This window comes from Leiobunum rupestre, chromosome 5 (genome assembly GCF_980474605.1).
Source record: "Leiobunum rupestre chromosome 5, qqLeiRupe1.1.hap1, whole genome shotgun sequence".
In the NCBI taxonomy this organism is placed as follows: domain Eukaryota; kingdom Metazoa; phylum Arthropoda; class Arachnida; order Opiliones; family Sclerosomatidae; genus Leiobunum; species Leiobunum rupestre.
The window spans coordinates 22,417,838-22,441,748 of NC_143388.1; the positions used below are offsets into that span (position 1 = coordinate 22,417,838).

Here is a 23,911-nt window from a genome sequence, read left to right on the forward strand (position 1 = left end):
TAAATTACATGAATTTTTAAAAATCAGTTATTTAAATTACATGAATTTTTAAAAATCAGTTATTTAAATTACATGAATTTTTAAAAATCAGTTATTTAAAATACGCGAATTTTTAAAAATTAGATATTTAAATTACATGAATTTTTAAAAATTAGATATTTAAATGACATGAATTTTTAAAAATCAGTTATTTAAATTACATGAATTTTTAAAAATCAGTTATTTAAATTACATGAATTTTTAAAAAAAACAATTATTTAAATTACATGAATTTTTAAAAATCAGTTATTTAAATTAAATATATTATTTTAAAATTAGTTATTTAAATTAAATATATTATTTTAAAATTAGTTATTTAAATTAAATATATTATTTTAAAATCAGTTATTTAAATTAAATATATTACTTTAAAATCAGTTATTTAAATTAAATATATTATTTTAAAATCAGTTATTTAAATCATCTATTTGTTATTATTAAGAAAATATGTAAAATATAATACGAATGCCACACCAGAGCAAACTAAATTACAAATGATAATTAAATTTAATCAATCTTAATTTAAATTTTAGTTTACATTACCGCTGCACGCCAATTTTTCGTCAATTTGTGAAGAAAAAGATATCACTTTCTACCAAAATTGCATCTAAATCGAAAAATAATTTACCGTTTTTTGAATATTTAAATTTTAACCGTTAGATGCTATAAGAAAATTGTCAATGAGAAAATTTTAGAGCGTCACCGAAAACGTACAAATAGCGTTGGCACGAAAAAAAAATAGACGTCTTTTTCACTGACAAAATACGACTTGAAAAAGTGACAAGTTGGGCAAGCTAAAATAACTTTTTTTGAATTCCATTGGGAGAGTGGTGTAACTTTATGAAAGTCAGAAATTTGTTAATCTGGTGTTTAATGCAATAAACACCGCTGGAAAATCGAGGAGACAATGGCGAAGAAGGTATTACAAGATTTAATTTCGTAGGATGAAAAATACGAATTTTTGAAAAAACAAAGAGACATTTTATTTATCTACTTACAAACAAAATTTATAAGTACGTTTCGAAAATACCACCTTCAGCTGCGAAGTCGTATTTTGTCAGTGAAAAAGACGTCTATTTTTTTCGCGCCAACGCTATTTGTACGTTTTCGGTGACGCTCTACAATTTTATTATAGCACCTAGCGGTTAAAATTTAAATTTTCAAAAATGTTAAATTATTTTTCGATTTAGATGCAATTTTGGTAGAAAGTGTCCCCCGGCACGTATAATATACAGTACAAATTTCAACTTTCTAAAAAACATAGTTTTTGAAAAAAAATCACTTATTCGACCAAATAAAAACACCCTGAAGATTGACTACGATTTTTAGCGCGATAAGAAAGTTCTTCCCCCAAAGAAAAAATTAATTTAGCCCAGTATTTCATTGGTTTCCGTAAAATTCGATGCATAAACATAATCAATCATTCTACTTAAGTAAAAATAATAAATTCTTGATTGTACCCTAAAATGGAAAATTAGCTTTAAACATCTAAATGCATTTTCCTACGAATTTATAATTATAATATTATTTACTTTTTATTCATTGTTTGGCGTACGATTTATTATTTTTATTATTAATATTATTATTAAATGAATAATTATAATTTTTATTGATCTAAGAGATTAATTTGTGTTCTTTTATTAATTTGTGTGTTCTTTTATTAATTTCTGTGGTATTTTATTAATTTGTGTGGTATTTTATTAATTTGTGTGATCTTTTATTAGTTTTTGTGTTCTTTTATTAATTTCTGTGGTCTTTTATTAATTTCTGTGGTCTTTTATTAATTTCTGTGGTCTTTTATTAATTTGTGTGATCTTCTATTAATTTGTGTGTTCTTTTATTAATTTCTGTGGTCTTTTATTAATTTCTGTGGTCTTTTATTAATTTGTGTGATCTTCTATTAATTTGTGTGTTCTTTTATTAATTTCTGTGGTCTTTTATTAATTTCTGTGGTCTTTTATTAATTTGTGTGATCTTCTATTAATTTGTGTGTTCTTTTATTAATTTCTGTGGTCTTTTATTAATTTCTGTGGTCTTTTATTAATTTGTGTGATCTTCTATTAATTTGTGTGTTCTTTTATTAATTTCTGTGGTCTTTTATTAATTTCTGTGGTCTTTTATTAATTTGTGTGATCTTCTATTAATTTGTGTGTTCTTTTATTTATTTCTGTGGTCTTTTATTAATTTCTGTGGTCTTTTATTAATTTGTGTGATCTTCTATTAATTTGTGTGTTCTTTTATTAATTTCTGTGGTCTTTTATTAATTTCTGTGGTCTTTTATTAATTTGTGTGACCTTCTATTAATTTTTGTGTTCTTTTATTAATTTGTGTGTTCTTTTATTAATTTCTGTGGTCTTTTATTAATTTCTGTGGTCTTTTATTAATTTGTGTGATCTTCTATTAATTTGTGTGTTCTTTTATTAATTTCTGTGGTCTTTTATTAATTTCTGTGGTCTTTTATTAATTTGTGTGATCTTCTATCAATTTGTGTGTTCTTTTATTAATTTCTGTGGTCTTTTATTAATTTCTGTGGTCTTTTATTAATTTGTGTGATCTTCTATTAATTTGTGTGTTCTTTTATTAATTTCTGTGGTCTTTTATTAATTTCTGTGGTCTTTTATTAATTTGTGTGATCTTCTATTAATTTGTGTGTTCTTTTATTAATTTCTGTGGTCTTTTATTAATTTCTGTGGTCTTTTATTAATTTGTGTGATCTTCTATTAATTTTTGTGTTCTTTTATTAATTTGTGTGGTCTTTTATTAAATTTTGTAATCTTTTATTAATTTTGTGTGGTCTTTTATTAATTTTGTGTGGTCTTTTATTAATTTTGTGTGGTCTTTTATTAATTTGCGTGGAGTTTTATTAATTTGTGTGGTCTTTTATTTGTAATTCAGAGTCAAGTGTTCGCTCAGACGACACGGAAACTGCCGGAGTGGTTCAGCGTCATCAAGACCTTCGCGACTTTACGCTACGCGGCGTTCCTCTATGTCACGTGGTTCATGGGTTTCGGAATCGGGCTGGTCTTTACCTTCCTGTTCTGGCACTTGCAGGACCTGGACGGCACCCCGACCCTCTTCGGGGTGGCCTCGGTCATCAACCACATCTCCGAAATCTTCGCCTACTTCTTCAGCTTCAAGTTCATCAAACAAATCGGACACGTCAAGGTACGTGATAAATTCTGGGCTGATTTTATTTTGTCCCCACGTCAGTTTTATCGTTAAAGGGAGTATAAAGTGCGATGGTGGATCCAGGGCCGCCGAGAGCGAGCCCGGGCCAAGGTAAAATAATAATTGCGGGCCCTAAACCTCCTTTGTTCAAACACGGACCCAGAAGTTTGTACCGGCTTCCCACTGTCTTTTGTTGCGTAGGTGGATTAGTGAATATTCTTTCCGCTAGGAGCGCATTTGATTGACTTTAGAATAAAATATTTGTGGGAGCTAGAGGTGTGCAAATACCATTTATTGCGGATTGAATTGAATATCAAATATTAGTTTCATTTGCACGTCAAATATCAAATCAAATATTTAAATGTTGAAGGAAAAACAGAGCCAGATAATGATCAAATACCAAATAGTATTTCGAATACCGAATTATTTAAAGTATTTAGTTTCACAGTTTTGGTATTAGTTTTACTTTGCTGTTGTTGGAAATTTCAAAATATTATATCTTTTCCTACAGACATTTTCAAATACTTGACTATTTGATAAGGAAAAACGAACATTTTCAAAGTCTATTCGATTCGAGTAATCGAATATTCGGTTTGGTATTCGATCTAGCTATTTAGTATAATAAAATATCTTGCACATCTCCAGTAGGGTCCTCTATTGCTACTGTCTTATGCAAAGTTCGGATGCGTGCATTTATCCGAAGGCGTTCTTCGGAGCTTGTTGAAAGACGTTTATGCTAGGGCTATTCAACTTCTGGAGGTTGGATTACGAACGTTTTTGTATGACGTCAATTAAGTCATACTCGATTTCCCCAATATTGCTCCTCCTTATCGTTATCGCAGGGTACCGCCATCTAGGTTAATTATATTTAGTAAAGATAATAATTTTAAATAAATATTTACTGAAATTATAACCATAATTTTAAATAAATATTTACTGAAATTATAACCATAATTTTAAATAAATATTTACTAAAATTATAACTATAATTTTAAATAAATATTTACTGAAATTATAACCATAATTTTAAATAAATATTTACTGAAATTATAACCATAATTTTAAATAAATATTTACTAAAATTATAACTATAATTTTAAATAAATATTTACTGAAATTATAACCATAATTTTAAATAAATATTCACTGAAATTATAACCATAATTTTAAATACATATTTACTGAAATTATAACCATAATTTTAAATACATATTTACTGAAATTATAACCATAATTTTAAATAAATATTTACTAAAATTAAAACCATAATTTTAAATAAATATTTATTGAAATTATTATTTAATTATTATTATTATGACGAGCTTCTATTTATCTACAATAGAGGGCTCTGTGGAGAAATCAATACAAAATTATCATTTTCACCCAGAGGTGGGGAGGTCTAACTTATTGTTGGACACGCGTTCTATTACTAGTATTCGTGACCGAAAACTATCGCTTCGCCCCCTTTGGATTGCTATTGAAAGCTAGATAGGTAGCGGCTAAAGCAGACGCTATTAGTTTTTCCTCGTCGTTATTCGTAAATTTAACTTTATAAATAATGATAACATGCATTTTAATATATTTTTTGCATCGTTTTGCTTGTATTTTAATGTTTGTTTAAAACAAGTGGTAGCTCCGGTCTAGTTTCATTCGCTGTCACTAGATGTTGTTAGCGTATTAATCAAAACAAGTTGGGTAAGCATCAAAATATAGCCAAAAAGGTGTGGCAAATTGGGAGCTTCTGGCGTTGATTGGCCTTCCTGAATCACGTGATTATTATCTTATTAAACACGTGGTTTCGGGAAGCCAAGAGATGGCAGATAACTCGCCTTTCGCATAAGTCAACGGAAGGCGCTGCCATCTAGAAGCGCATTTTTGTAAACCTTATTTTACTTTTTTTTTTGATAGAGCCATGTGCTTTAAGAAACAAGTTGGCAAGCCAAAATATACCTCTCCTCGGAAGAGTTTTTAATTTTCAGTGAAGCGTAACTGTATCCGTGGTTCTTCGGTAGAACGCTCACCTGTCGATCAAGAGGGCTTGGGTTCGAATCCCGGCCGATTAAAAAATTATATTACCCCCAATGACCAAAAGTGGGCGTTTTTGGAAAAACCCTTTCCCTGATTCTAAGAAACTGGGTACGCAGTGATTACACTTTGCTCCGAAAATGCGAACGCGTTCGCAGCTCAGACAGACAGACAGACCCACAGACAGACAGACAGACAGACACGGTGGTTGTATAACCCCTCCTAGGGTACAAAGTTCCCTCGGAGAGGTAAACACGTTCTTGTGACGTTATAATTTGCCTGTAGCAGACGCTAGATCATAGGCGCTACCCAGTGGCGTAGCCAGGGGGGGCACAGGGGGCACATGCCCCCCCCCGAAACGTATGGTCGTACGTACAAATATTTTTATTTTTTTACTTTTTTTTCAAATGTGTGCCCCCCCCCCCCCCGAAACAAAAGCCTGGCTACGCCACTGGTGCTACCTCGGATAAGCTAGCGCCGTTACGCCACCTAGACTCGTTTCGGTCGCGAATAGCATTGTACGAGCACCTCCTGAAAGTTGAATAACCCCGATTCTGCTAAACCGCTCATCGCCGAAAACTTGGAAAGAAACCCTATCGTACATAATTTACCTTTGCAGGAAATGGGTGTTTGGAATTATATTAACATAACCGCATTACTAGCATCAAATTTTCAAAAATGAAATCAGTGTAAAAATTATGAATAATTGCAATAAATTCGCTGTTTCATTGCAGGTGCTTTGTATTGGATTGGCGGGGAATATATGCAGGTTTCTGTACATCTCTTGGTTGACGGATCCGTGGTGGGTGTTGCCTTTTGAATTCATACAAGGTAAAGAACTCAATGTTTTCATATTTAGATCGGTTTGCGCCATTTAGATGGTTAGAATTACGATAATGTGTTGTTTAGAGTTTTAAAAGCATTGCAATTTACGAAATCTTTCTTCGGAAAATAATTTTTTATACACATCACATATATTAAAAGATTTTTATACCTATAAACAACGCGCATTTGATAATGCAATGGTTTGGTCTCCAAAAAGAAAGGAAGCGCTAGTGTATTCCGTCCAACACGGAAAATTAAATCAGCTTCTCTCTCGGTGCATTAAGGTTATTGGATTGTTTCCGGTCTCTACCAGATGAGACTTTTCATTAAAAAAATCCAAGGTTTTTATTATTTGTTAAACGGAATCAAGTCAAGTTCAAGTTCAAGTTTATTAGCTGTAATTTAGTAGAGTTACATTTTAAGGTTTAAGGGCCAAGTCATTAGTGACTTGTATAACCTAACCCTGGCGCAAGTGGCACCTGAATCTCGCACCGCTTCGACAAAATGTCTGATTGAAATAAATTCAAAAGGTGGTCCAAAACTAAGTTTGCTACGGTGCTTCGGAGAAACGGTGTTATAGCATTTACCACCATAGCCGTGGGAATAATGCGGTAATGAGCGTATTTTCGGTTAAGGAATGGATGGGAAAGGTAATTTTGAGTTCGGGAAGAATATAAATCGTAATATTGAGCTCGGGGATGGATGGAGGAGGTAGTTTTGAGTTGGGGAATGAATAGAAAACGTAATTTTGAGCTCAGAATTCTCGGCAATGGACGGAACAGGTAATTTTGAGTTTGGGAATGGTTGGGAATGAATGGAACAGGTAGATTTGAGTTGGGGAATAAATATAAAACGTAATTTTGAGTTCGGTAATTCTCGGGAATGGACGGAACAAGTAATTTTGAGTTTGGGAATGGTCGAGAATGGATTTTCCCTCTGGCCCTAATACCTTGTATCAGAAATGGAAATTTCGGGAATGTGTGGGGATGTCAAATGAAATGGCAATGGTTGGAAGACTAAAATTGAATGGAAATGGGAATTGAACGGGAATTATTTTGGGAGTGGCAACGTTTTTGTTTCAAACGCAGTACACTCTGTTTAAAAAGTCTTCGACAGGTGAAATTTTTGCCCTCTTTTTAATTCTGCTAGAAAACTATAATAGATAGATCGATGAAACCAATTGCAACTATTATTTATTTTCCAATATCTTTCGTTATTTATCGGTTTCGTCCACCAAAAATTAATAGTTTTGGCAGCTACCGTCAAAACTCATTTTTGACAACTTTTTAAATATTGGTTCTACGGCACTGACTCGCGCGTTTTTGAATTCACAATGGTCGATTCATATTTAGAAAGTGGAAAAATTGTCCCTCTACAACCAACGGTTGAGAAGTTATCGCGTTTACAAACTTTCGTCGAAATTGGGAAACACCTAAAATGCACCAAGCGATTATTAATAACGTAACTTCGACAGCGATCCAACAACATGTTTACTTAAAGGCTGGTTTAAAATTGGGGTAACCGTTATTATAAACAATTTCTAACGCAAATAGCTTTTTAAAAGCTTTAGCGTATAAAAAAGGATATTCCTAAAACCACTTGCCAAGTTATTCTTGGGATTTGTTTTTTTTTAAACCGGCCTTTAATTAAATATATTTTCAATGTTATTGAATCGCTGTCGAAGTTGCGTTATTAATGATCGCTTGATTCATTTTAGGTGTTTCCCAATTTCGACGAAAGTTTGTAAACGCGATAACTTCTCAACCGTTGGTTGTAGAGGGAAAATGTTTCCACTTTCTAAATATGAATCGACCATTGTGAATTCAAAAACGCGCGAGTCAGTGCCGTAGAACCAATATTTAAAAAGTTGTCAAAATGAGTTTTGACGGTAGCTGCCAAAACTATTAATTTTGGGTGGACGAAACCGATTAATAACGAAAGATATTGGAAAATAAATAATAGTTGCAATTGGTTTCATCGATCTATCTATTATAGTTTTCTAGCAGAATTAAAAAGAGGGCAAAAATTTCAGCTGTCGAAGACTTTTTAAACAGAGTGTACTACTACTACTTCTTCTGACAGTAATGCTATCAGCCCATATGCGTCATTTACTATTGGAAAAGGGAAATGCTTACTTTGTATTTCATTTCCTTTTGCCCGTCTCTGTACAATTTAAATGCGATCATACGTAGATGGCGCCAGCAACAACTACCGAAGCGGATTATATTCTAACGAAGGATACAACGTCATTAGAATGGAAAGGCTCTTAGAGGACTTGTCCGCTATCGGCTTTTCGTTTGATTTATCAAAGTGACTGGAATCCCGGAGATAGAGGAAGCGAGAAAGGCTAAATTCCTTCATTCGTCATTGACTTTAAGCCCTCCATTTAGTTAAACATTAAGTCTTATTCTTCGTCCAATCGGATTTCGTGTAGCGCTCGATTTACGTCTTTTAGCTTTACCCTTCCAACTCTTCGTTCCTCCGTTTAAATCAATAAGCGCTCCTCTATTTACTGTCCAAAGATCTCCGAAAGTTTGAGAATTGTAATTTGTCTCGCTGATTTCAAGCGGAATAAATTTCTTCGTTGTACGCGAGAGAGCTAAGTTAGAATCGGAAATTGATTTCTCGCTAAATTTGTTTTCTATGTACTTAGTAGTTTTGTCTTTCAAGTAGACTTAAGATTTGATTTCCCAAAGGTAAAGGATACTATAAATTTTATCTCTAATTATCTACGGTTGCGTTATTAATAATCTGGGCTTTAAAAAAATATACGTTTAATGATTCCAAATTACTTTAGGCCTATTTTTCGAAAATGATATTGTAACGATTTTCTATATCAAGGTATCGATTTTTATAAAATTGTCTTACAAGGAGACTACCCGAGATGTAATTCACCGACTTTGTTTGAACTCAGGAGTTAAAGGGGAACGGTCAAGCTTTAACCAGTTAGATAGCCCTATAGCCCATTAAAACTAAAATTTATGGCGAAAACCGCGTAAAAAAATATTGAGTGGTTAATTTTTAATAAAATAAAGAAATTTCGCGAAATCGAAAAGCGCGCGTCCGCCGCGACATCTGGTGAGAAGTCGGTGAGACAGAAAAGCGCGCACTGCTGAAAACGCAAAAAATTTGTTTTGCACACGTGGCGCGTTCCAGTTATAAGAGACTTAAGCCTAAATTGCGCAATTTTAAAAGTTAGGATAGTTCACAAATCGCTCGTTTCAACTTTTGGGACCAAAAGCTATTTTTTCAAGACAAAAAAAGGTACGTGTTAGTATATTGAACGTCTTGTTAATCTTTTGATACGGAAAAGCTTGGCCGTTCCCCTTTAAGATAAGGAAGGAGGAGAGAAAAAGTAACGGGGGTGAAGTTGGTTGTTTGTGGTTAATATTATTATTTTTTAAATATGTTTTAGTATTGATTAGATTTGTTATAAATATGTTTTTTTAAATATGTTTTAGTATTGATTAGATTTGTTATAAATATATTTTTTTAAATATGTTTTAGTATTGATTAGATTTGTTATAAATATATTTTTTTAAATATGTTTTAGTATTGGTTAGATTTTTGTAAATATTTTTTTGGGTTGACGTAAAAATGTACAATCAGAATATGTTTAGACGCGGCTGAAGAAGGACCTCGGTCTGAAACGTCCCGAGTATTTTTAAATAAAAGTATACCATGAAGTAGCAGAACTTTGTTTTAAATTCTTTAATTATTATACAATGATATAGTGGGCGGATTTGATTTCTTAGGGTTTTTAGAGCATGAGTATGGGATTGTGAGAAACGCTAAAATTCATTCTTGGAAACATTTATTTTCTTAAGAGTCACTAACTAAGAAATATGTATTCTAATGAAGATGGTCATATTGACGTAGGCATGGTACCACGGAATGGTTTCGTAACAAAGTTAAGGGTATATTCCCATTCGATCGAAATCCCATTCGACCGAATTCAATATGTTTCCGAAATATAGCCCAAAAGGCGGATTCGGTTCATTGGGACCTTTTGTTTTGTTTTTTTACTTCTGCCCCGAGATATAGCAGGTTAGGTTAGGTTAGTCTCTCACTTCCCTAGGGTGGCGCGCTTTTATAAATATATTTATACTTTGAACTTTTTATTTATATCAAGAATACAATAATTCGAACAATTTCATTTTTTAATGTGAATGGTTAAGTTTGTAGCAATTGCGTCGAGTAAGGCTAACGCGACGAAATTTGATGTACTATAAAAAATAATATAAACGTGCAAAATTGGGCTGTAAACCGCACAATTGGGGTATTTTCGATCGATTGGGACTCAATGTTAAATCGTTTTCGAACGAATGGGATTTCGGTCGAATGGGACCAAAGCAAGTTAATATTTAAAACTTTTCTCTATTTTCTGAGATATAAGAATTTAATTTTATTTTAAATAAATTAGAGATAAATATTTATGTAGATATATTTGGCGAGATCTTACGTTTGTCTTTCAATCGCGCTGATTGAAGTCATTAATTTTTAATAACTTTTTGAAAAATCTTCATTCGGTCATGAATTTAAATATATCTTCTCTTACAAGATATATTCTATCAATCTTCATTTAGTCAGGAATATAAATATATCTTCTCTTACAAGATATATTCTATCAATCTTCATTTAGTCAGGAATATAAATATATCTTCTCTTACAAGATATATTGTATCAATCTTCATTTGGTCAAGAATATCTTCTCTTAGAAGATTTATTGTATCAATCTTCATTTGGTCAAGTATATCTTCTCTTACAAGATATATTCTATCAATCTTCATTTAGTCAGGAATATAAATATATCTTCTCTTACAAGATATATTCTATCAATCTTCATTTAGTCAGGAATATAAATATATCTTCTCTTACAAGATATATTGTATCAATCTTCATTTGGTCAAGAATATCTTCTCTTAGAAGATTTATTGTATCAATCTTCATTTGGTCAAGTATATCTTCTCTTACAAGATATATTCTATCAATCTTCATTTGGTCAAGAATATCTTCTCTTACAAGAGATATTCTATCAATCTTCATTGGTCAGGAATATCTTCTCTTAGAAGATTTATTGTATCAATCTTCATTTGGTCAAGTATATCTTCTCTTACAAGATATATTCTATCAATCTTCATTTGGTCAAGAATATCTTCTCTTACAAGAAATATTCTATCAATCTTCATTGGTCAGGAATATCATCTCTTAGAAGATTTATTGTATCAATCTTCATTTGGTCAAGAATATCTTCTCTTACAAGATATATTGTATCAATCTTCATTTGGTCAAGTATATCTTCTCTTACAAGATATATTGTTTCAATCTTCATTTGGTCAATTATATCTTCTCTTACAAGATATATTGTATCAAACTAGACCATAAAAATCAGACACCGGGGCAAGGGAATAACAAGAATTATTTTTCGGCTGGAGTTTGAACTGTGTGTCACCCTTTTAGACCGATCAGCCAATTACGTTTTGCACTCCAGTTGAGTCTTGAAATTATAGGAACTTTACCTTGTTTCAGTCGGTTTTGTACCATCCCTTAAATACGCCCTTAACCTACTTGACCCAAAAATCGTGTCAACCTTGTACCTTCGCAGGCAATACACGTACAACACGGTTTTCCCTTTCGAGTTATCTATAGCAGTAATAAATCCTAAATGAAATATTGATAAGGCACACGTCAGGCTATTAATTGTTAGACGTGCGTTTCAAAGGCCTCTATATATAGCCTGAAGAGGGAACCTGAAATAGAGATCGAAACATTTTTGTACATTGCAGCTATAAAATTAATCGAATCATTTATTCAATTTTTGTAACAAATATTGGTCGTAACAAATATTGGTCTTACCAAAACAATTCAACCTCACAAATTCCTGTCGTTTATGCCAGCTTACGTTTTGCTAGATATTCTAAAAATTGCATTTATACCAAGGTTGGCAAGAACCAGCCAGACTGGATTAAACCATGGTTAAATCCATTTTTTTTATTAAAAAAACATATTGAGAAATTAATTAGAAATATTGAAAATTTATTTCAAATAAAAAATTCTGCTTTTTTTTATCCCAAAACGAAACTAACAACGTAACATTTACTTTTTATCGTTTGCTACTTCGTCTCACGAAGTAATGAGGGCTAGATATAAGCAATTGAGGGATATTAAAATTCATTTTGCACGTGAAAATACGCCGCCATGTTAGTGTATAACAGCAGGTAAATAAGCCTCCTATACCTCACGTAATTATGAAATCGGTCAATTTGAGCATTTTCGAAGTAATGAGGGCTAGTTATAAGCAATTTGAGCATTTTCGAAGTAATGAGGGCTAGTTATAAGCAATTTGAGCATTTTCGAAGTAATGAGGGCTAGTTATAAGCAATTTGAGCATTTTTTTATTAGTCGATACAACCAGTTTAAATCATACTGGATTTTTTAATTTAATAAAGCCAGTTTTTTCAAATTCTGATTTATACTCAACTCGAGCAACTCGAGTTATATCCGTTAAAGGGAATATAACCTCAGGTATTTGGTGTGGAACACCAACGCTTGCAGCTCTGGCCGCTCTTGCCTTTGGCTTTAAAAATGTTTGGCGCCACTGTACAGGGACATTTGAAAAATTGAAGGGGTCTTCCGTAAAGACTGCTTTGCAGGTTATATTCCCTTTAAGGAACAGGAATCAAAAATTAATAGTTGAAAAATATTACGACTTCATATTTTTGAATTATAAATTAATAGTATTTCGTTACGAATAAAATTTTTCCCAAAATTTATGAATTTTATTAATTTTATTGAAAACAAATTCGTTTTAAAATTGAATTTCTTCATTAATTTTAATATTATTTTTTCTATTTATATTTTATAGTTTAGGAACTTACCTTCGGAAAATTTGCAACCGGGCTAAATTTGTGCATGCACGTTTATATAGTAGTAAAACGTAATGTGTGGAATTTCCAATTATTTTGTTTTGCACACAATAGTTTTACGGCGGAAAAAATATATAAATATTGAATTTAGAGCTATAAAACTTATTAGAAAAATAACGACCACTCAATTGCCTACCAAAACGTTTATATGAAAATATATTTTGCGCAGTCTCAGTTTAAAATGGGCTTTGCAAATACTAAAATTTAAGTGTGTAGTGTATAAAATAGAACTTTTTGTAAGTTATATTTTAATAGGCAATGCATATTATATTATTATTATTGTAATATACACCTCACTTCAATATTCACTTGACCTTTTTCGTTGGGAATTGCCTGGTCTTTATTTTCAAAATGTTTGCGTATAACTTCTACTTTTACATTAAATATTCAAGACTCGTTGGACTCGTTCGAACAGAGTACACGTCTGAGGTGAAAAAATGCAAAAATGACGTTTTCTGATATTTTGTAATCCATTTTGTAGAAACTTAAATTTAGATAGAATTGTTTTGTTTTTTGAATAATTCTTTATCTAGTTTAAAATCCAAAACATGGTCGAATTACTAAAAAAATCAATATTTTTCAATTTTAAGGACTGGTCTAAGATTGGTTTGGGTTTCTATTAATTTTAGATACAAACTAGGATCATTAATAATGTTTTAAAAATATTTCACAAAGTCGTGTAAATGGTATATTTTAGAAATCTTTGTCGATTGCCTAAATCGTCTAAAACCGTATGATTTTATATTTCCCATAACTCTTTCAACATTTATTAATATGTTCCACTCATTTTATTCTAATTTACTTTCTTTACAATTGGAGATAGGAATTATTAAAAAGTTGAGGTTTTAAGCGAGGGGTAAGACACTCTGCGAACTCGGTGTACACTGCCGTACCTTTGACAGTGCTAAATGGAACTCGCGAACTCATGAAAATATGTACCTTTAACAGTACTAAATGCACGAACTCGGTGTACAGATTATCTGAGACTGTCTTACCCCTCGGTTTTAAGTCCTACTAAGCCAACATCTTTGCAAAACATTGTTGACCAACACGGGTTGCAAAACAGGTTGCTCTGTGCAAATGGAGAAAAAACTTCGACACCGTGTTGGATACTCAAACGATTTTGTTGACCAAGTTTTGAAGAACGGACGGTTTTTGTGACTGAGGCTTAGTTACAAATATTTAAATTTGATAAAATTCGTACATATCCTTTGGATTACATAAAACTTAATGATAATATTAATAATAAATGCCTTTATTAATGTAACATATTTTGCACTAAAAGAGGTATTAAATTAAGAATTATGAGTAATTTTCTTTTCCGGTTCACGCGCGAAATCTCGACAACTTTTCGCGGAGCGCGCACGTTGCATTATCTAACGTGTGAACGAAATGCAACGGGTTTTGCATTTAATTTATCCGAACACGCCAATTCAGCTAAAATCTGTGGGAGTTCTTATCGCACCTATTTTTAAACACCAGTATTAGACATTCACAGGGCTTCACCCTAAATATTGTCAATCGATGACCCTTACTGCATTACGCAGTCCCTTGTAAAGTCCCCTAGATATTCAATAGTCAATATACTCGATGTTGTATTCCTACTCAGCTTATATTAGGCAGGTTAATCTACCTCTCAAAAACGTGAATAGGGAACTTGTAAGAGTGTGGATTGTACCCTATAAAGCTACATCTACACAAGTTCCTACAAGTTTCCCCGTTCACGTTGTAAAGGGGTGACTTAACTTCGTTTGGTTGGTGAATACTTGAGCACAGTCTTGGAAATAAGGAATTTTTTTAAACTAGTCCTTAGGATTAGTGACCCCTATTGTCTACAAAAATAAACTGGTCCTTAAGACCAGTGACCCTTACCATGATTTTTTTTCTATTGGTCCCATTTATAATATTGGGTTTTTTTGTTTTTGGGAGGGGGGAAGTATTAGTTTTTACATTAGCATCCTTCTTTATTATTTATTGTAACTTAATACCACTACTAAAGGTTGCTGGTAACTTCGTAAGCCCTTCATCTCTTGTGTGACGTTTATTGTGTTAGAAAGAAAAAAGTCGGAGTAGAAATTGGAAGAAAGCTTGAATTTTTAAACTGGTCCCGCCTCAATGAATGCCCATAAAAAAGTGAATTATTAAACTGGTCCTACGGACCAGTGACCCCCAGTATTTTAATTAAAAAACTGGTCCAAGCAATTAATAAACTGGTTTTGGACCAGTGGACGTGTGTTATTTCCAAGACTGCTTGAGCATCCCCAACCAGACCGACCCAAAACAAATCGATTGCTCAACTACCAACTAATAGCACACCTGTATTTTTAATAAAATATTCGGTTTTCAACGAAGTCGAAATTCATAATTTAAAAAATAACAAAATAAAGGCAATTTCGCTATATTTACTAATTTCAGGAGTGGCAGTTAAAAATTACAATTTTTAGTATTAAGGCATTCGCGCCCCCCAAAATAATTTGAGCGCCCCCGAGTTTTGGCGGCTGGTTACGGGCCTGGTACAAGGGTCTTCTAGCCTTCGATAGTAGTAGCAATTAAGATTAATTTCTTACTAGGGGCTGATCACTCCCCGTAATCGAGGTACAATCAGTGCCGGATTACCCAATAGGCCGACTAGGCCTGGGCCTAGGGCACCAAGCCTACAAGGGGCACCAAGAGGTTTCGAAAAAATTAAAAGTACAAACATTTTCTAATTTACTTTTCAGAAAATGAGCAATTTTAGTAAATGCGTCCACATTTTCGATACCATCTAACGCCACTAAAATATCCGCAAAGTCTACATTGAAATTGCATTTTTCATCAATTTTTCAATTATAAGTTGCGGGAGCGCCTCACTCGTCACTGAAGGGGGCACTAAAACTAGCTTGGGCCGGTTGCGCCATCTAAAACTTTCAAAGTACATTAGAAACTATTAATCTCTATTAATTCAATTGTATAGGATGTAATTCCCGACGCTAACACCGGATGACGCCACCGATATATGATAGAGTTCTCAATTTTGAAAACTTTATATCGCGGAAGGCAGATTGAAACTTTAATTCTAGCGGCCCTATTCCCAATTCAATGGGTACAATCCTGTACCTTTGTGTAGTAAAGTAATTCCGTAACTGAAGACAGATTTAGTATCACAAGGTCCCCATAAGAAAAGGTCTACCATAGGGGCCCAGGGTACCAGCGTTGTCCATGCGAGAAGAAAATGAACGTACGACGATAGGGCAGTATAGCGACATCTTCTTATTCAAAATTTCTACGTATAAAATATTATCTTACTTGGGAGAGCAGCCACGCTCGGGTTGATAAATGCCTAAATCTCACATTTGAAAAATAAATACCTTCAAAAACACAACTCTTATTTCTAATAGCCAGTTTTAGCTTCTGATGAATCATTTTGCCAAGATAATTTTTATTTTTAAGTTTTAAAGCGATTTAATAGTTCTTTTTACAAGTCTACGAGCGCGCGCTACAGTCGCCAGTGGAATATAGCTTTTTCGGCGCGCGCGTACAAATCGCTCGTGCGAACATGGACACTGTATTTCTAACCGGACGGGAAAAGCTGTAGCTTCCACCATACAAAATCACCTGCCGCCGCCACTGTCTCTCTGTAAAGGGGGGGAGGTTCAAGAATTTTGAAAGTTTCGGGCTATCAAGGCCATATAATTCGTCACGCGGTCGACAAAACGTTCCGTTTGAAAGGGGGGTTTCCATTCTTTCGAATGACCTTGACGGCCCTGCGAATCGAGTACGGCCGACTATTTCAGCTAATACGAAGTAGGACGCAAACGGACAGTGAGGGGGTACCTCTTTTAGGCTGCTTTCCCCGTCCGGTTAGAGATACAGTGTCCATGGTGCGAAGAATACACTAATAAAGCTGTGTCTTGTGATGTAAGAGCAACATTTAAACAAGTTGGACAAGACCACTTTTTATTTTTTAAATCAACTATTGCGAATAAGCCTTGGCTACGGTGCTAAGGGCTCGCGGCGGAGATTTAACCCGCGTGGTTCTAAGTTTAAAAACGTTCGCGCACGGCTTGCGCGCATTCATAATGCATTTCGCGAAATTTATTTCGTTAATGCATAGTTGAGGACGTAACCACTAGGAGGTGCAGATTTTTAATACCTACCTCTTAATAACGGATATGTTATCGTCAATAATTTGGCGTAGACCTTTGCTTATGGGGACCTTATGATAGGCTTATGGTAGCTCCGATTTCCCATCACGCTGTGAGGTGTTTAGATATATTCTGATTTTTTATTCTCTTTGGGAGATAAACACTCGCAGCTTTCTAATACGCTATAGACGCGTCACCTGTGAAAATTGACGTAAGCTTGACCTTATCCATACTAGGGTAATACTCCCTTTAAACCTTATCTTCTTCCGACGCGATTGAAGTAGACGCTGGTGACTTCCCCCCCCCCCTCTCGTGTATCAAGGGAAACTTTGCCCGCGGGTTGTTTGAACAGAGTCATTCTCCCAGAGCTTAAATAAATATATTCTTGGTATTATCAAAGCCAGTCCCTATTGTAATCGATGTACAATGTTAAGTCCTACGATTTCTTACGTAACATTTGGGAGCGCTGTTGTTATTTTTGCATTATAACGGGCATCAGGCACGTCTTGGAGTTATTTTCGAAATGCTCATAATTTTAGTAAGAGGGGGGAACGAAATGGGGGGCTAGGAGGGCAATTTCGAAGTGGGACAAGGAGGGTTTTCTTGTTCGTTTTCTCTGCGAAGATCGATATTAGTTCCTTGGCGTTGACCCGAATTCCCTCTCCTCTAAGTTCAACTCGGAATGACCTTTAAGGCGATTTCTTCTCGCTATAGCCGAGATACAGACGTAAAATTCCGCACGAAATGCGTGTATTTTTATACAATGACGCTAGAGGGCCTTGAAAAGTGGATGTAATGAAAGAAAAGTTCCTAAAATGGAATTATTTTAAAGTAGGGTTTCGGCCACTACGATAAATCTTTGACGAGTGCGAAAAAACTATTTCAGATACGTCGACTTAAGAAATTGGGTAGGGGTATTTGAACGGACTTGACTTACCTACTTAAGCCTTTTATTTTTAGATTATATTAAACCAAAAGTGTATCAAATATCTCTTACTAGAGAAGTATTTTTCTAGTAATATCTAATCTTAATATTGACTTTACAATAAAAATATTTGAATTTGAAGTTGTACTGATGATTTTTCTAAATGCTTTCTGGTAGAAACAGGAATCCATAACGCTACTTGGAATGAATATCTCCCCATATCCCCCGTGGTATTTTGTGGCGGAACATTATGGGTTGGGCCAAAAACGTTTATACCGCCTTAAGCAGCGTTCAGACTATGTGAAAATATTACGTTAGCATCGGTCGTGTCGTTTCGGTTATGTTGGTCGCGTCGGTTCGTTCATTTCACTGTTAAGAAAGGAACCAGCCTTGAACGGAGATTAACATGAAAGGTTCATCCAATCAGAGCTCAGTAATAACGGCGGAAAAATTTAAATAATTGTTTATCCACCTCTGATTGGTTATAGTATTTCGATGGTTCTAAAGGTCGCCACTACCTAGAGTCAGCGCTGATGAGGCATAAGGCTAATTGTCTGCTATGAACGTTTTGAGCTTTAGGCAGTCCGCAATGAAATGAAAAAATGTAAACGACACGCGCGAAAATTTAAAGTCTCTGTTGAGAAGTCTGAACGGTGGAAGAAATCGAAAGAACCGACACGATCGACGCAAACTTAATATTTTCACCTAGTCTGAACGCTGCTTAAAATGACGTAAAATTCAGTGAGGTGAAAGTTCTCTCGTTTGATTCGTTAATAAAAATATACAGGTTTCTGTTAGTCGTCTGCTAGTTTTCATCATCGGGATAAAATAGCCGAACCCATCGGCGTAGTTGATTTAGATGCTTTTCCGGTATTAGAATCCGTGATAGATGAGTCATTAAAACCAATTCATGATTTAGAAAAAACCGTTGTTTGTAACCAAGCTTCAAAAAAGTGCGATAATCATGGCCCGTAAAGATAAAGTCTATTTTCCTTCCAATCTTGAACAAAGGCCCAACAGCTCAGATTTAGAAGCGTGGAGTGAAGCAAATTGCTATCAAAATCCTGTGAGAGTTATCATAACATCCAACAAATTAAAGGAAATCCGATCATGATAGGATTTCAAACATGTATTCCATAGTGCTTGGCACAAAATGTTAAAACCATTGGGTCTTTTCCTTGCATGAACTCAATACAGTCTTTAAACCGGCGCGAAAGGAATATTAAGAATGCCGTTCTCCAAAAATATGTTGATTTCCGAAACAGCTGCTTTGAACCGTTTTTCTTTTATAACCTTTTGCTTATTTATTTTTTGGTCTAAGCAAATATACAAGTATATGTCTTATATATTTGCTTAGATCTCAATATGACTTTTTAAAATAAATACAAGGTTTAATCGCATTATTTTAGTTTCGGTTAATTGTGAATCTATTTTTAGTTCTCTTTAAGAGACAATACCATTAAAGGATATATGTGTATAAATTTCAAGTATTTAATATAACTCAAGAACCGTCATTGCGAGATACGATAGGAAATCCCAAGCCGTTGCGGTTGCAACTTGGGCAATCGGGGCACCAGCAGTTGGTTATTAGAAATTTTAAAGATTTTCTAAATTTTTGGTTTGAAATGTTCTTCCATTTTTAATTTGAGGCCAATTTGGTTAAAAGTGATTTATAATTTAAATTAGAGTTGTGATTATAGCTACATCAATTATTTTAAAAATTAGTGTTTTATTAATTTAATACAAACCGGCCATTTGTAGCCGTATTTGAGATATCTCTGGTGGTTGTAACATCAGGTTGAGTCGTTAACTTAAACTTATTGCTCAGTGTAAATGCAATCGATGGAAAATATCGAGCTCTCAAAGATTCATTATCAACATGGCTATTTTTGAATCGTGGGCGGTGTTCAGATACCAGAGGTTTACGTGTACACTATGACTGGGAGCCCTCAACGACTCAATATTAGCGTGGATATTTTTAATCGAGGGCGGTGTTCATATACCAGTGATTTATGTGTACGCAATGTCTTAAACACGTTGTTTCATAATATTTGATCTTGCAGGAATCACTCACGCGGCAGTTTGGGCCGCCTGCTGTTCGTACATCACGCAAGCCACACCTTCCAACCTGAGGTCGTCGGCCCAAGGCGTTCTTCAAGGACTTCACCACGGACTTGGAAGAGGATGCGGTGCTATCATCGGAGGAATCTTCGTTAATTATTTCGGTGAGTGTCCTATTTTTCGTGTCCTTTAAATGTTAAGTATTTCGACGATTTTTGCGTCTTCTAGGAACTCAAGTAACGTTTCGCGGTTACGGGTTCGCCTGTTTAATTGTCCTCATCGCCTTCGTGTTCATCAACTTCTACCAGAAGGACCGTGGTTTCGCTTCGTTCCACGACGAACAAGAACCGGACATGGTGGTGGAGGAGACCAGTCACTTGGCGCCACACGGAGTACCGGCCAACCCTATGGCCAAGTCCCTCTCGAGGCAGAATTTGCAACAGCACAACGTTGAAAACGATGCCTACGGACAGGGTAATGGATATGGCACCGTGGGACAACAGGCCTACAGCACCGAAGGAGGACATTTGGGAGTGCCCCAGGGCGGAGGTTGGTCGATTTACAATCACTATCTCATTCTCTTCCCGGGAGGTTATCTGGGGTCATGGATTTTATATAGAAGATCTTGAACGGCCGATTCTGTAATATTTTTAAATGAGCTATAATAATGCCTGTTGAAATTAATTAATCTGATTTTTTAAAATCTAACGAGCTAAGATCCTGTTAGTAAATTGTGTTACCATTTTATTTATATTATGTTTTATTGAAAGGGTACAGTTGATTTAAGCGTGTTTTGAAAATATCTGCATATGTTAGAGAATAGTAGTATTCCAAAGCGCTATTTAACAGGTGGTAAAGTAGATGGTAAATAATGGTAAATAACATTATGGTATAAAACTTATTGTATTTATTATTTCTCAATTTAAGTCGATGTCTTCATAAAAAAATATGTGTACATCACTAATACTTTTTTGGCCACATGCATTACGAAGATACTTTAGGCTATCTAGCAAATCTTAAGATAATTGGGTAAAACAGGGTACACGACAACACGATTTCTGTTTGGACGAATCTATTGAAATCAATTTTACGCTTATTTCATCTTCAATATCAAAATAGCTTCTTTTAAAAAAAACGGAATTCGAACCAAAATAAATTAGAAATTTTATAAATAATCTTTAAGACCTTTAAATTTCTAGTTTCGGATTGTTTTGAAATGATTGATTTAATAAAATATTTTAAACAATTACCAAAATGCCATTATTTACCAATGCCCAATATTCGGAAACAGTTGTATTTTTGGAATTTAGGAGCAACAAACACAGCACCCCACACAAGGAGAACGCAACCCGTCAAAAGTCGTGCATTTTCTTGCGTACATTTTTCATTGGTTAGACGTTTTAGCGCCTGATGTACACAGTTTTTTATGAAGACATCGACTTTAATTTTTGTATCTATGACTTCATTGCGAATGTGATATTAGAAATAACACTATTTTTTTAAATATAGTAATAAAGATTAGTCATTCTCCTTAAGAATAAATAAATACATTGTTGTTTATATCATAATGTTATTTACCATTATTTATTTACCATATACTTTACCACCTGATAAATAGCGCTTTGGAATACTACTATTCTGTAACATATGCAGAGATTTTCAAAAAACCAGTTAAATCATCTGTACCCTTTCAATAAAACTAATTATAATTGAGTGATAAAATAGTCAAAAGAAAACGTTTTCCAAAAAAATGGTCACACAATTTACTAACAGGATCTTAACACGTTATATTTAAAAGATTAGGTGAATTAATTTCAACAGGCATTATTATAGCTAGGAACAACAAACACAGCACCCCACACAAGGAGAATGCAACCCGTCAAAAGTCGTGGATTTTCTTGTGTACATTTTTCATTGTCGGAAGGGGAAAATTCGGAAATTGTCCTCCCCCTTTCCGTAAAACGTTCAGCGTAAAGGTTCGTCCAATGAAATTTGTACACAACACTGCCTCAGCGTGTTTAAAGGTTAGCTGCGTTCTCCTTGTGTTTGTTGCTCCTAGGTCAACCGTATTGATCAATTCGTTCTAGATAAAAGTGAGTAAATTTTTCCCCTCTCCAAAGGGTTTATTTTAAACTTATGTTGTTCCCACTAGGTGGCTACTATACTGGCGGAGGAAAAAACTTTTCTGATTTCAACATGAACAACACCAAGGGTCCTGGTAGCCTGAAACTGACCAGGGGTGCCCTAGCGGCGGCTTTCAACCCTAAAGGACTTTTAGCAGCCGCTTCTAGTCCTGATGGCACATTCGAATATAATCTTATAAAGAGGGATTTCAAGGTATCATCGTGAAGGAAAGCAACTAGGCGTCTGCACTCCATAATCGACCGCAGCGCCGGGAAGTTGTCGAGGTGTCAATTTTCCAAATTGGTGTCCTGTAAAAAAACGAATATCTGTTATTGTTTAGCGCCGAAACGTGGACGCCGCTTTATTAAACAAAACACCACGGGCAACACCGGTATGATGGTGGGTTGTTAGTAGGCACTAAATTTAATTTTCTCATAACTACGGCCAAAAATACAATCACGCATCATTTCGGTAATCCTAATTAACTATAGTTTTTCATTTTGCACTTATTTCTTAATTTTTATTAATAATTGTTTTAAATAAACCATAGGGTGATGATAGGATTATGGAGGGTGATGGTAGGATTATGGAGATGATGGTAGAATTATGTAGGGTGATGGTAGGATTATGGAGGCTGATGGTATGATTATGGAGGGTGATGGTATGATTATGGAGGGTGATGGTATGATTATGGAGGGTGATGGTAGGATTATGGAGGGTGATGGTAAGATTATGTAGGATTATGGAGGGTGATGGTAAGATTATGTAGGATTATGTAGGGTGATGGTAGGATTATGGAGATGATGGTAGGATTATGGAGGCTGATGGTATTATTATGGAGGGTGATGGTAGGATTATGTAGGGTGATGGTACGATTATAGAGGGTGATGGTAGGATTATGCAGGATTAGGGAGGGTGATGGTAGAATTATGGAGGGTGATGGTAGGATTATGGAGGCTGATGGAATGATTATGGAGGGTGATGGAATGATTATGGAGGGTGATGATAGGATTATGTAGGGTGATGGTAGGATTATGTAGGGTGATGGTTGGATTATGAAGGATTATGGTAGGATTATGTAGGGTTTTGGTAGCATTATGTAGGGTGATGGAAGCATTATGTAGGGTGATGGAAGCATTATGTAGGGTGATGGAAGCATTATGTAGGGTGATGGAAGCATTATGTAGGGTGATGGAAGCATTATGTAGGGTGATGGAAGCATTATGTAGGGTGATGGAAGCATTATGTAGGGTGATGGAAGCATTATGTAGGGTGATGGAAGCATTATGTAGGGTGATGGTAGCATTATGTAGGGTGATGGTAGGTAGGGTGATGGTAGGATTATGTACGGTGATGGTATGTAGGGTGGTGTAGGATTGCAAAACCATCAATATCTACTACAGTCACCTACTTATCTCGCAATAGTGAGCGGGAATAACGTTGACCACATTTTGACGCGAAACAAAGTCTTTACTGAAGATATGAAAATGTCAACCCTAAATGTTTCGTGTTCACCTATACAGTCTGCTAGTTTGTTCAAACTTGGAGTTTTGATAGACCTTCATGTTACTTGAAACACCATAAAGGGAAATGTCTCCATAGGCAACCGTTTTGCCATGGCAATCAAAAACGTTTTTGACAACACAAAATTGAATTTTTCCCATTGAATATAACATGGGAATCTTACCAATTTT

The 23,911-nt window shown here is 34.5% G+C and overlaps 1 protein-coding gene across 1 annotated transcript in view; it reads left to right on the forward strand.

The window, feature by feature from the left end:
• Nucleotides 1–23,911, forward strand: part of jef (major facilitator superfamily domain-containing protein 6 jef) — a 45,000-nt gene that overhangs the window by 17,901 nt on the left and 3,188 nt on the right. The window contains exons 3-7 of the mRNA XM_090175739.1: nucleotides 2,935–3,204; nucleotides 5,967–6,063; nucleotides 20,096–20,257; nucleotides 20,322–20,642; nucleotides 22,246–22,430. Coding sequence (XP_090031865.1) covers nucleotides 2,935–3,204; nucleotides 5,967–6,063; nucleotides 20,096–20,257; nucleotides 20,322–20,642; nucleotides 22,246–22,430 — 1,035 coding nt within the window. The remainder of the gene's footprint in view (nucleotides 1–2,934; nucleotides 3,205–5,966; nucleotides 6,064–20,095; nucleotides 20,258–20,321; nucleotides 20,643–22,245; nucleotides 22,431–23,911) is intronic.